Genomic DNA, 14,235 nt, shown 5'->3' on the forward strand with positions numbered 1-14,235 from the left:
CAGTCAGTGCCCATTGTTGTGGCTTCCTGCAATGCTATGAATGGACTCCCTCAGCTGCATAAAGGTTTTGTTGTATCAGATGCTGGACCAAGTTTAGTACTGGGGTAAGTGGGGGCAGTGACATGGGAGTCGATGAAACTATGCTACCTTATGGAAAGGGTAAATTGTCCCATTGTGCATGACATTGAGAAAACGGTCACATCAGCCAATCACAGGACAGCAAAAGTGACGGCTATCCTCTTGGAGAAAAGGACAGTGTGGAGCGTATCCTGTTCTCCTCTCTTTGGTGAAGCTACCAATGAAGTCAAAAGAAGAGCAACAGAGGCTCATGTTCTGGGTGTCCAATCACATCGCTCTTCCCAACACAAGCTGGGCTGACCCAGTATTCCAATTCAAATCCCACTTTCCAGTCAATATTGCTCCAGCCTCCCTTCACCCCCCTAACACCACCAGGTTGATTCCAAACGAGCTTCGGCACCACCTCCCATTTTGCACCCACACTTTTATGGGTGTTGTTTTTGCATCTCTGCTAACAGCAAGCCTGAGAATCACGCCTGAGAATTACAGCTGGAACTTTCACAGGAGCCCAGTGAATTACAGGTCAATTGGTAAAAGGAATCTGCAGAGATGCAGCTAAGGCTACAGGGTCAAAACCTGCTCTCAGTCACACTGGTGTACATCTGGAGTAGCCTCACTGATTTTAGTGGAGCTGCTCCAGGTTTCTCCCACTGATATCAAAAGCAAAATTTGAGCCAGGCTCTGGATAGGCCTGTCTACTGCATTCTCTGTCAGACTGATGGTAACAAAGTCTCTTTGGATATACATTTTTGTCTGACTTATTCCTGAGAGGCATTTTACAGGATTACTTTTCAGCAGGATTCCTATAACATCCAGTACAAAAGCTTTCACACTAGACCTGCAACTTTATAGCTAGCAACTTCTCATTGGCACTGAAGTCACTGATTTGCCAGAAACTGTAGAGAGGAGACACTCTTTGTTCTTTAACCCTCCGACTGCCAGAGAACATCATCTATCTGTTTAGCATCACCCCCGATCTGGGCCCACCAGATGGACTCTGCAAGAGCCAGGTTCGATATGTTCCTTGTCTAGGTTGTTGCATGCCTGCTTTTGAAACAGTCAGGGTCACCATTGCACATGAAAAGTGCCTGCACCACTGCATGTCTAACATGCACGATTATCACAATTACATGTGCAAACTGGGTAACAGCATTCGTAGAGGAGGGTGAATCATTTACATGCCCAATAATCTGACCTGACTGTGCGATCAAAGGAATGACACATGCAAGCGAGGTGCAACATTACACACGTACTTTACGAGTACAGTTGCACATCTATCTCTTTTTAAACATCAGCCTCTAGAGTTTTCTTGGGCAAACATTTTTAATTGCATCTTAGGCTTTTGCAGAATCCTGACATGGCATCACGAGAGGGGTTCAAGACTCACTCACCCTTGGCTTTGCCTCAATGTTCTCTCTCAGCAGCCATTCTTCATTGAGAGTATACCTGGCTTTTCCCGTGATGGCATCAATGGAACCCTTGTTGATCTGCTGTTTGATAGCACAGAGCAACAGGAAGAAGGGCTCCCCAACTGTCTCCTGGGGAAAGAAAAGGAAAGGAAGTGGGTAACTAGGAATCAATTAAAGTAAATCCTTCAAACTACGTGGTCCTTTAAGACAGGGTCTGCACAGATGCACCAGGTAACATAGTGATTTCATCCTGCAAGGTCCCAGACACCTCTGGAGTTGGAAGTGCCTGCTGTTTAAGGGTGATCCATGCCAGGTGCTGAGAAATCCCTGGAAAGAGCTCAGTAACCTCAATTCCCACTGAATTCTTGGGAGCTAAAGGCATTCAGCATCTCACAGTAACAGGGCGTGGCAACAATACACAACACATCAGTTTAGGATAGGAAGTGAAGAAGGACGTCACGCCCAACTGAAGTCACATGGGGGGAATTTTAGAGAGGCAGGATGTGATAGCCCGAATCAGGCTGACTAACTCCTAAAGAAGTGCTATAGGATCATGAATTACCACAAATGGGTCACGGCTTTATGTCTCATAACTAGAATGCAATGTTTATATGGTTCAAAATATATTGTTAAAATAGATAGTGTACAATATAGAACATTGAGCACAAATATAAGCAGGGACAGGGACTCACTTTCACTATGCATTCATACAGTCCCTACCACAATGAAGCCCTGGTCATTACAGTACTGTCCTAACCACCAGTAGCAAAACCTTCTTGCTAGTCTCAACTCCGTTCATCTAAACATATTTACAGCAACATTTCTGATCCAGTCACTCCAGCTACACAGATGCACTAGAGAACTCTTATCTATTTCCTTAACAAATTTACATTACAGTACATCCCATTCACCCTAATGTTCATTTGTTAGTTCTTCCAAATGAAGCTAATGTAAATTATTGCACATTTATATTTTTCTGAGCATCACATATACACATGCACACACAGACATACATATACGCACAACCCGGCCATCTGAAACTCTACCCAAGACAACTGATATCTGATTATTTTGACATTTCTGAACCATGAGATGCTAGAGCCTGTTCAATCTGCTTCATAATTAAAGCTTGGTGAGTCTTCTATTCCAAATGCCTTATAATTGCTAAAGCAATTAGTCTGATGTCAGTTCTGATTCTGCTGCGTCCAGTGCAGTAGATGATATGACACTACAGTATGGGTGTAGGTGGGCACACACCATCTGTGCCATGGTGCGTATATTTAATTTTCCAAGGGTGACATTTCTAATGCAACTGGAAAGTTTATTTGGGGCTGCTGTGAAAGTTTAACAACTTTCTGTAACATTCTTTCTGAATGGGGTAATGTGCTAGTCACCCCAAAGGCACATGCAGGAATGCATGGCTGTGCACTGGGAAAGGTGTTTAGGAGGAACTGGTTGTGCTTTTAAGGATTGGGAAAAGTTGCAGGGCTTGATTAGAGACGTGAAAATCAGATGGCATGGAGATGACTTTGATGAAAGGGAGAATTCATAGCCATCATGCAAGAGGATGACATTGAGGCCGAGAGAGAGTTTTGACAGGAACATGCAAATGTCACCTGCTTGCATCACTATGTGATTTGGAGTTGGGGTGCCTATAAATTAACCTCATTGCATTCAGTGCTCCTAAAGCTGGCCTTGCTACGATGAATCAGGACTTTCTCTGTTTTACACAGCATGTGATCATTTATTTGTAGGGAACGGTCACAGGTGCTCAGTTCAGATCTGGGATTTGAACTCCATCCCCTGAAAGGTTGGAAGGTGCTTGATTCCTGGATTTGGATTCAGCCTATTACAGAAAGAAGGGCCAATCATGAAAGCTGAATCTGGATCCTGGTTCAGATTCAAACCCTCCTCCCCGTCCAAAGTTTAGGACAGGTGGTTCGATCTGGTTTAAGGCTCATCTGTATCCACGTATCACGCAAGAAAGGCCTGCCAGTTCTCAGACTCTTCAAAAACCTCAGCTAGAGTTAAATTACACCTTAGCCATAAAGCTGCCTCCAAAGCCAGCAAAAGCTTATTGTCTGAGAGTTCTGCTGGTAGATTAGCTATTTACTACTAGGTTCCAACCTACTATAGTGTGTTGAGTGAAGCTGATCATGTGGTAAATTTTTGTGTACATGAACATACCATGGAGAGAGAATGGCCCAAGAAATAATTGAAATGGGTATATCAGACTCTGCTGTAGCATAAAGGATAATGGTCTAACACCCAAGAGTAATAACCTAGGAAATAAATTACAATGCTCAGCATGTTAGATTCTATTTCTGTGTTTGGCTCTTCAGTTTTAAAATCCAGAAACTTGTTGTGGAAATCTGCAAAAACATTAATCAGACAGAAAATTTCAAAGATTGGAAAAGGAGGCTGGCAGGCAGGCACTGAAGATAAAATGGCTAACTTGGAAACCTGGACTATTGTTGGGAAAACCAGTTTGGAAATGAGTCAAAAACTGCCTTTGGACTCAGCTAGTTTGGGGGAAGCAGTTGAACTAGCAAAGATCAGTGCTGATTCAGGAGAAAAAATAGATTTTTTTTTTCAAAAAGCACATTCTCTCTCCCCTTCCCCATTATGAATATATTTTAATTATACTTTTTTTAAAATTTCTGACTGCAGTGTTATGGGTTCTTAAAATTACCTTGGCACCAAAATAACTTTATAGTAATAGAAAGCACAGTAAAGGCTGGCATCGTTTGAACTGTTCCATGCATGATGTATGGGGATTGGTTTTTATATGCCTGGATTTCAAAAGTGACTTGGAAAAAAAATTAAGATTCAGAGCACAGACAGGATTCACATGTTACTCCCGCATTAATGAGCTGATGTGTCATTAGAGATGTCCTCCTGGGAACATATTACAGACATGTCCAAAATGCTTGAGCAGAACAATGGAAAACTCCTGTTTATTCCAAGTGCCCAGTACTAGGAAGTTCCCACCAAAGTTTCAGGCTAAACGAGTGCTTGCCATATGAGGACAGAGGATACTGGATGTTAGAGATGGACCCAAACCAAAACCCCAGATCCAAAGACACCCCATGTTGTTTTGGATTTCCACTTTTGGACTGACTCCCTATCTGTGTCATGGAGAGAACCAAAACCCAGATCCATCCATCCCCACAGGTTTTGGGGAAACTGGGATCGGGACCAAGGGAGGTGGTGGAATCTCCATCTTTAGAGGTTTTTAAAGCCCGCCTTGACAAAGCCCTGGCTGGGATGATTTAGTTGGTGTTGGTCCTGCTTTGAGCAGGGGATTGGACTAGATGACCTCCTGAGGTCTCTTCCAACCCTAATATTCTATGATTCTATGATCCAGATCTGAACATTGTATTTCAGGTCCATTTCTAGCTAATTACTGTGCCATTAACTTTCATTTTCACGTCCTCTCCATGCTTACTGGGTCTGTCAGGGACTAGACAGCAAAGTGCTGAAATAACACTCAGGAAAGGATCTTCTTTCAGTATTTCCTGTATAATCATAAGTATGCAGTACTGACATGGATAATTTCACCTAAGATCTCCAGCTCAATTCTGCAGTCAGTTCAGATCATTTGGATAAGCTTTGCATACACATCCAAACTTCTAGATACTTCTCTGACCCTCATCCAAACTCCAAATCTCCTGAGATTTTGCCATCATATTTTCCGAATCTACCAAGGCAAATTCCCCCTTATCATAATGATAATTCCACTGACTACAGAGGTGCTGCATTAAACTTAGGCTACTGGTGACTATGGTCATTCTGAATTTTGTAAGGGACTCTTCTCCATTTGCAGATAGCTCCTCAAATCTTTCTTTGCTGCAACTCAAATGGATGGGCTGTTGGGCAGAACATTAATATAAAACAAATGTTTAAACCGTGTAATGTTAACTTATGAGGGAAAACACAAGCAGTTGGAATTTTTGCGCTGTACAGTGTAAGGGGCCTTCCATAGCAGCTGTTTCAAATAGACATTGTGATTAATGGGTATAATTCAGGAACTAAAAACAGACCCATCGTCACATAAGTCTCATGGCCCAGTGCTACAAGGGGGCTGGTAAATTTCTTTACCAAAAACCGGCTGTGTAAAGGGAAGTACATTTGTTTCACAGACATTATGTGCACAATGGAGGTGTGTGTCTATCACTGGTAATTTAAATCTCAGACTTTGGGCCAAGTCAGCATTGGTGTAAATTCACCTGACTTCAGCAGATCTGCATTCAGTTATGCCAGGATTTGATCCTGAGACCCTCTTTATTCCTGCCCTGCACAGTCTACTTGTCTGGCTTTGGGTTCCTCTCTTTCCTTTACCACAATCAGGCCTAGGCTGGTGTGGGAGCATTCTCCTCTGGGAACTCCTGCCACCTCAAATGGACTCCCTAGATCTCCCCATCTCTTCTCTCTTTTCACATCTCTGCAGGAAACACACAGTTTTCCTTTGACTGTCCTCTAACTTCTGTCTCCCACTGCAAAGCATTCTGGGAAGGAGATGAGTAGAAAGACACTGTAGAACAAGGCTGTGTTGCACTGTAACCACAAATGTTTATTTTTCAGAAAGAGGGAAACACTCTGTGGTGAAAAGTAGAACAATTGCTTTTATTTTCATAGCTTCAGGCACACCACATAAATCAAGCGGTGGAACAAAGCCACAAGTGAATTACGTTAGCCTGTCCCAAAGGAGGGAAAACCAAAAGGGTCAGTCTACTTCTCATGACAGAGCCTTTTGTGTTATGTAGCACAGTGAACACTTTTCATCTTTTCATGCTGGAAGTCAGCTCTCTCAAGTAGGCCCAAACTTGTTACTGAACTCACTGGTACCAAGGAATTAAATTCTTTAAAGACATAAAGCGAACAGAACGTCCGAACCACCAACATATACTCTCCTCAAACCAGCCTCAAGACTGCATGATGCAGACAGAAAAAAACCTCTAGCACAGCACCACCTTCTCTTTCTTAAATGCCAGTGTCCCCGTGATTGAGAGGAGGACACAAAACAGGTTTTTTTTTCTAAGTGTTCTAGGGCATGGATGCCTGTTTTTCAGTGGTCAAGTGGGCTGTGATATCTGAGGCTTCAAAAGAAAAGTTAAATAAGCAGCATTTGAACATCCTGTATTTGTGGGTACTTTAAGGGCCAAGCTCCCCAAAAGTGACTAGTGATTCTGGACACCCAACTTGAGACACCTTAAAGCGGCTTGATTTTCAGTAAGTGCTGAGTGCTCTCCCTTTAAGGTATCTCAAGTTGGGCATCCAAAAATGGAGGCATCTAAAATCACTAGGCACTTTGAAAATCTTCTGGGCCAAGATATTGATTGTTATTATAGCTGAGACTAGACCAAACCTCTAGCAGGTCCGGAACGTAAAACATGGCCTGCAGTTTTTAGCCTAGTGAGGTGGTGACCCTGTCAGATTTCATAGGTTCAAGCTAAATCAGTACTTGGTTAAGACACCCAGATGTTGCAGAAATTTGTTCTGGTGGGTCACTAGTTGGTGCTCTTCAGAGTCCCTGCCACAGTGTGGGGTAGGGGCACTATGTGGCTGGAGGGGCCACATTTTTAATGAGATGTCACACTTAGGTGCTAATCACCCAGACAGACAAAATTACAGCAACTGTGATAACTACTTAGATGGTTGGCCTGTTTTTCAGATGTGCTGAGCATCCACAAATTCAGCTGACGCCAATGGAAGCTACCCGTCACATTTATATTGCTAAACAGTACATGTAAAGGGACTTGATAGCATCAATGGCTTGCTAGCCTTTCTTCCTCTTCATCTGCCCAATAGCCAAGAGCTATTTTGCAGCTAAAGGATGGCTACTGAGGTGGTACCATCCCATTTCAACCAAAGCAGCTCACTCTTCAGTTTCTTGCTATCTGCAGGTTTTCCCCAAACTCCACCAGGTCAGGTCTACGCCCCAGAGCTCCACACAGTTACAGCACTATCACAGTCGTCATTCAGTATAAGTTTCTATTGATAACATCTGTCTTTTATCTTCCTCTGTATTGGGATAAAGCCAGGGTGCAGATGGAAGGAATAAACCATTTACAAGCCAGCTTCATGTTTTATATTAACATCTATGAATCACAATCTGTGGCTCTCTCTCCTATTACAAAGAGCTGGATCTGTGGACCAAGCCCTATCTTCAAGACAAACCTCCAGTCCAATTTGATGAGCAGAAGGTGTGATCAGTAGTCTCAATTCATACGGGTGTCAATTGGTAGCTCTCTCACATTTGTACCGGGACACGTAGGAACTTGCAAGCCTCTTAAGAACCGCAAGCACTTTTAATTCCCTTTATAAGCCATCCAAGACCCAAGTCCCGTATGATGAAACTCAGCTTTTTTCTGAGAAAGCTGTCTTGCACAATGCTCATTTCCAGCAGAAATTAGGCAGTTGCTCTGGGTTGTATCAGATGACGGCACATTTTCTTAGTTTCACATGTGGTCTTCAATCAGTAACTTTTTGCATATGATTTAACTATATGCACAAAACCAAAAACCTAAATCTTTACACTTTACAATTCCTGGACTTCCATCACCAACCACAGGTATAGTTCGAATTTCCTTAAATTTGTGATATATTTCACATCCTGGCTATGTCTTTCAAACTCATTGGCATTTTAAACAAATTCATTTTGGTCTTTTTTCTGCTCCTTTAGTGTTCACTTTTTGCAAACATTTGTGCCATTGACTTTTAATAGCCTGAGCACAGGTTGGATTTGCTTCCTGTGGATATTCACATCAATAACCCAATGGATCAGCTAAGAGCTTATCCATCAGCGATCAGAAACAATACCATCTGATTTATTTGACCGACCACAACTAAGCATGAGCTTGAATTATGAATAGCAAGCTACAGCGTAAAGAAATATGGGGGAAAAGTCATTAAACAACATTGAATGGCAAATAAAACTGAGAAATGAGCAATCTGTTCACAGGGATTTCGTGAACAAAAAAGAGACCAAAATTCAGCAAATGAAGGAGCTGTCATAAATTATTTCCTAGTGGCCAGTAGGTGCTGTATATATTTAATTTTTTGATACACAGATATAGGCCTGGATCTATATCCCAACAAACCCTGAAATCTGGTCCAGATACAGCTTTTGATTCTGTGCCTTGAGTCTCTCTCTAATTTAAAATAATACACAATTGATGATGATACTCAAAATATAGGTAACTACACTATGGGTCTGAATCACCAGTATTACACCAGTGTAACTTCACTGACTTCAGTAGAATGACTTCTGATTTACATCCAAGTATGTGAGATCATCATCAACAATGTATTTTAAATACACTGAACTATGTTAGAAATCTATCTAGGACAAGTTTTCAAAAGCAAACTACAAAATTGCAGGCATAATTTTTCATGGCTAAAGTTTGTGTGGTCAAAATCCCTGACTTGTCCAAGCAGGCAGCATTTGTATATGGAAATCCAGTAGTTAGCCATCGACCCAATTTGCGTGGACAGATGTAGTGTGTAAGCAGAAGGCTGTTTCTTCTGTGGATGCAAAAATTAGACTGTAGAAAAATTAGTTCAGCAAGTTTGCAGTTTGGGTTGAAGCCTCTTGGAAATGAACAAGGAATGACAATGGTCTCAATTATCAATATTATGAAATCTGAATCGAAATCTCAGAGCCAAACACCCCGGAATTTTGGTGAAGTTCAGATCTGGAGCTAGATTTAACCTTCTCAGCTTTGGTGCCTCTCTAGTTGGGAGTCCCTAGTGTTCCCACTTCTTGGGCTACCAGAAGAGATTTTCCGGGGAATAATCTCATCTTGATGCACTGCCATCCCTATTAATTCTAGTACTTTTTCTGATTGCAATTATATGAGCTAGTAATACTAACTAGAATAAAAGTATGTGGACTATCAATCCTCTGGCTTCAGGTAGGGTTGCCAATTTAGGTTGGATGTATTCCTGGAGGTTTCATCACATGCCATAATCTTTAATTAAAGATTAATCTTTAATTCCTGGAGACTCCAGGACAATCCTGGAGGATTGGCAACCCTAGCTTCAAGACATAAAATGATCATCAGCTGGGACTGAAAGAAATTATGGTACACATGGGCATATTATAGTACTGATCCCATGGTGAACACAGTAATTATAATTACTATACAATTGGAGGAAATCTGGGGTGTGATTTTCAAAAATCCTTAGTTACTGGCCTAACTAGTCCCACTGAAGTCAATGGGCATTTTCCCATTTACTTCTATGTGATCAGAGTTAGGTTATTGCTCGGTTCTTCTGAAAATCCCACTGCTGAAGCATCAGGAATTGTCAAGTGTTGAAGACAGAACATGGAGCACAGGGACCATTGGTGTGTTCTGATATTGAAGTTATGTTCTTTTATATTACAATGGATAGATCCTTAACAACAGGATGAGAAGAACGCTTTCAGGGATGGAAATCCAAGTCTACATCCTCTCCTGCTTCTCAGGACATGCTCTGTTTGACAGATTCAGAATGGCAAATACACTTTGGGCTTAAGAATATCAACAACCAACTCAAAAATGTTTCTCCTCATGCGTTACAGGCTTCTCCTCAGTACTCTGTGCCCTTGCATTCAAAACGAAGAGGCACCGAACCATCGAAGGGTGATTGATGGGGCTGTGCAAACTGGCTCAAAGAAAATAAGAATTGACTGGAACTTCTGTCAAAAACTCAAGCCATTTTGGCAAACTAGCTTTTTTTAAAAAAATTATTCCCTCACGACTTTGCTCCACACCTTCCCACTGTATGGTGAAAAAACTGTTCCATTGGTGATTCTGGCCCTGAAAAACTAAGCCATACCAGAAAGCTCAAGGTAAAATTTGATCTCATGAGATTTCCAGCCCAGAGACAGAGATAAAAGTGGAGAAACAGTGGAACTTTTGGCTGCCTGTTCAAACTGAACTTTGGAGTCTATTGAGTTTCACTCATTGCTAGTGACTAGGCTATAAGAAGTCATCTCAATGACTTGGTTTAACCAAACTCGTAGACACTTTGATCACCAGCTGACCTGTCTCTCCCATATTACACTCAGGTGGTCTATTCATAGCTAGAACAGCATCCATACTTATTTCTCTTACTCTGAGAAAGCTGTACATGCAGATGGACATCCAATTGGTGAGCATCTTTTCCACCACAGACTCGGTCCTCCTCAGCATAAGCTTAGGGTTTTTGGAAGCTGAAGCATCTATGAGATCCACCAACAGGTCCTTCATGATGCTAGTGTAGTACTCCAGTTTTCCATGTAATGCAATAGTGAGCAAGGAGGCCAAGTTACACCTGAAAGAAGAGTTATAAACGATCCTAGGTTTGATTATACATGACAATACGTCAATTGGCATCAAAAGAATTCAAGGCCATGGCAATATACCAGAACTTTTTCACGACACCTCTCAAGTGTGTTGACATTTCAAACTCTTTCAGTGCTACTGGTTCTCATATTGGATCATGCCACTCTTTAGTGGTATGAGATGCAAATCATACAAGACAAAACTAATCACTGTACTTTTTGGTGCTCCCCTGTATAACGGTGCAGTTTTACAGCAGAACTTCAGAGTTACGAAATCCTCGGGAATGGAGGTTGTTTGTAACTCTGAAATGTTCGTAACGCTGAACAAAATGTAATGGTAGTTCTTTCAAAAGTTTACAACTGAACATTGACTTAATACAGCTTTGAAACTTTACTGTGTAGAAAAAAAATACTGCTTTCCCTTTATTTTTTTAGTAGTTTATGTTTAGCACAGCACTGTACTGTATTTGCTTTTTTTTTTTTTTTTTTTTAAGATTCTGCTGCTGCCTTATTGTGTACTTCTGGTTCCAAATGAGGTATGTGGCTGACTGCTCAGTTTGTAACTCTGGTGTTCGTAACTCTGAGGTTCTCCTGCACATTCTTCAGACTCTGACATTCAGCCAATAAGCCCGTGTGGCTCAGCCTTCAAACAAAACGAAAGGAACTCTACAGAGACCAGATGGTTTTGGGTTTGGCAACAGGCTACAGAACCTTTAATCTCCCAGGCTGTCTAGCCTAGGTCAGCAGTGGGAAAAAACTGTGTGCAGTGGCCTATGTGAAATGTGTTCATTGATCTCTGTTAAGTTCTTGGTAGGACAGGTGTCCATATCCCAAAACTGTCACTAAGTGGCACCCTCTCTGGTAGTCGCAGCAGATAAACCAGGGACACCGTGGAGCCTGACCTTCCCTCTGAGCCTGGAAGTGCTCCTCCTGGGTCAGGGTTAGGCAGGCACTGCTGTAGCACACCTACTCTGTGGGTACATGGAGGACTTCAGACTCCACGGCTGGCTGTCAATGATGCTTTCAATGCTGCCCTTGCCCCAGGAAGTTCTTACCTGTCTCTAACAGCAAAGTCCTTCTGTTGCTCGAGAGCATGGACGAATACGATGAGGAAGTGCTTGTTGTTGAGCAGGGTGGAGAATAACGCGATTCCTTCTTCCATGTTGGGCCTGCAATTTTCAGGAATCTAAAGAAAAAGTGGGGACTTCGGTGAGGAAGCCACAGTCCATTGCTTTATCAACCTTTATCTTATCTGACACATTCTGAAGTGCCTGGCAAGTGTAAAAACACTCGGCTGGAATTCTCTCTCCCTGAACCCCATCTGATGTATGTTTCTTATCTAGATAAGAATTGACTGTGGGGGAATGTGCAGCAACTGCACTTACATCTGGGCCTGCGGGAGTCGCTCTCAAACTCATTTACAAAGAGACTGTAGACTGAAATTGGGAAAATATGGCAAACCTCCCATTAGGAAAGCCTAGGGATGATCTTGTCAGCTGTGATTCTGCAGCCACAGAGCCGAAGTTCAGCAGCTTTTGTCTCCTATCATCAGCAAAGGTTGATCAGCTGACACGCCTTGTTTTTCTGGCTGTTTGGCGTATGCAAACATCTTTTTAAGCATCACAAAAAAGGACGTAAGCTTGAGCTTGTGTGAAAATTTTTGGGAGGCAAAAAATGCAAATCTGGTGACACCAAAACATTTAATGAATTCGGGCTGATTTTGCAGAATTGTTTTGGTTGGAAAAACAATGAAAATCAAATTGTGAAAAATTTGAAAGGTTTTGGTTTGACATTTACAAAACAAAATATTTAGATTTTTTAATTCAAAATGACTATTTGTTTAAAAATTTCCTTTAACTTTATTTTTTTTAAATTATAAAATGTAAAAGTAAGCTCAAAATCAAAACAGAACATTTCATTTTGAGTTGAGCAAAACTTTGTTTGACCCAAAATGAATTTTTTTCTTGACTTTTCTATTAGCTGAAAATTTCAAAAACATTTGTTTTCAGTTTGACCTGAAATTCCCCTTGCCCCCAACACCTGCCAACGTTTCTGGAATTGCCAGCATACCGAAAAATCTGTTATTTACTAGCTTTGATATAAAAAAATAAGACTATGGTTCGTGACAGTGAATTGCAGTTGTTTATCTCTGGGCTACTCACTTTCCATTCTCCCGACAGCAAGGGATGCGTTTCTTGGACCTGACACCCGACCTGTGAGTTGAGCTGCTGGGAAGGCAGAACGTAACGCTCCTCATAGAGCGAGGAACACTGCAATAAAACAGAGCCATGTGGAGAAAAGGGTAAGCAAGATCGGATTCTTCACCACACTCAGAGACGGCAACATTGTTTGAGACATGAACAGTAATGTCATCGGGATGTGAGGCCACCCATCAGGAAGGAACACTTTGGTATGCTTTAACAGAGCCTTTAAAAACTTGGCCAGAGCCTTGTGAACGAACAGACGCCACAAAAGTCAGGGGTAGGCAGATGTCTTAGCAGAACAAGATTGTTACAATAAGGAGATTATGAACAGACTAATATGACATCTACAGAATCTTGGTAGAGAAAGAATTACAGGGGAATAAGTCAGGGTAGAGGACTATGGGGTGTTTAAACTTAAGTTTTGAAGTAGAATGGAAATATACTGAAATATCTTACATTCATATAGCAGCCTACATCCTAAAGAGTGTAGTGCCCAGGTACACACAGGGGTGGACATCTTAGAAACATTAATAGTAATTGGCAAAAATTGCAAACAAAAATCATCATTTCACTCTCCGCCACAGAAATGTAATTACTTCTGGGCTGAAATATGGCAGCTACTTAACAGTGCACAGCACACTCCAAAGCAGCTGATGACTGGAAGTAAGGATTGCATCGTGTCTGGTGTGAAACTGGAGGGGGGGAATTCGATACGCAGACTGGAACTGGGCCAGGACACTGGGGATATTGTTTTTCCACCTGTGAAAAAGTGCCAAGGGAATTTTAAGGACAGTGAGCACTATCTGCTTGTGCCCTGAGGGGCATCTCAGTGAAACAAGTTCTCCACATCCTCTGGAGGACCCTCCCCAGGTGGAATGATAGTGGGATACCACCTCAGTCTCTTCCCCTGGGAGTGAAACCATGCCTGGGCTCAGTTAGTCGCACCTGGCACAGTAGAGGTGTCTCAAACCGCACAGCTAAGGAGATCTTTGATTTTGCTTCTCATCTCAGAGACAGCACCTGCAGCAGCATGGCGGCACCCAGTCACACCCTGCTCGTGCACTGGTTCAGTATTGACTCAGAGGGGAGTGTCTCACCAAAGCAAGGCTCCCATCCAAGTACTGACGAGGCCTGACCCTGTTTCATAGCCCGAGGTGCTGTGGCTACGGTTTTTATGATGATTAAGGCTGAAATAAATGATAGCAGCTGAATAACTGTGTTGTACTGTAAACCT

The 14,235-nt window shown here is 42.1% G+C and overlaps 1 protein-coding gene across 2 annotated transcripts in view; it reads right to left on the reverse strand.

The window, feature by feature from the left end:
• Positions 1–14,235, reverse strand: part of PLXND1 (plexin D1) — a 129,423-nt gene that overhangs the window by 24,885 nt on the left and 90,303 nt on the right. For both annotated transcript variants that reach the window (XM_037904168.2, XM_037904169.2), the window contains exons 23-26: positions 12,960–13,067; positions 11,853–11,983; positions 10,589–10,787; positions 1,470–1,616 (exon numbers count right to left, since the gene is read on the reverse strand). In XM_037904168.2, coding sequence (XP_037760096.1) covers positions 1,470–1,616; positions 10,589–10,787; positions 11,853–11,983; positions 12,960–13,067 — 585 coding nt within the window. The remainder of the gene's footprint in view (positions 1–1,469; positions 1,617–10,588; positions 10,788–11,852; positions 11,984–12,959; positions 13,068–14,235) is intronic.

The sequence above is a fragment of the Chelonia mydas genome, chromosome 7 (genome assembly GCF_015237465.2).
Source record: "Chelonia mydas isolate rCheMyd1 chromosome 7, rCheMyd1.pri.v2, whole genome shotgun sequence".
In the NCBI taxonomy this organism is placed as follows: Eukaryota; Metazoa; Chordata; order Testudines; family Cheloniidae; genus Chelonia; species Chelonia mydas.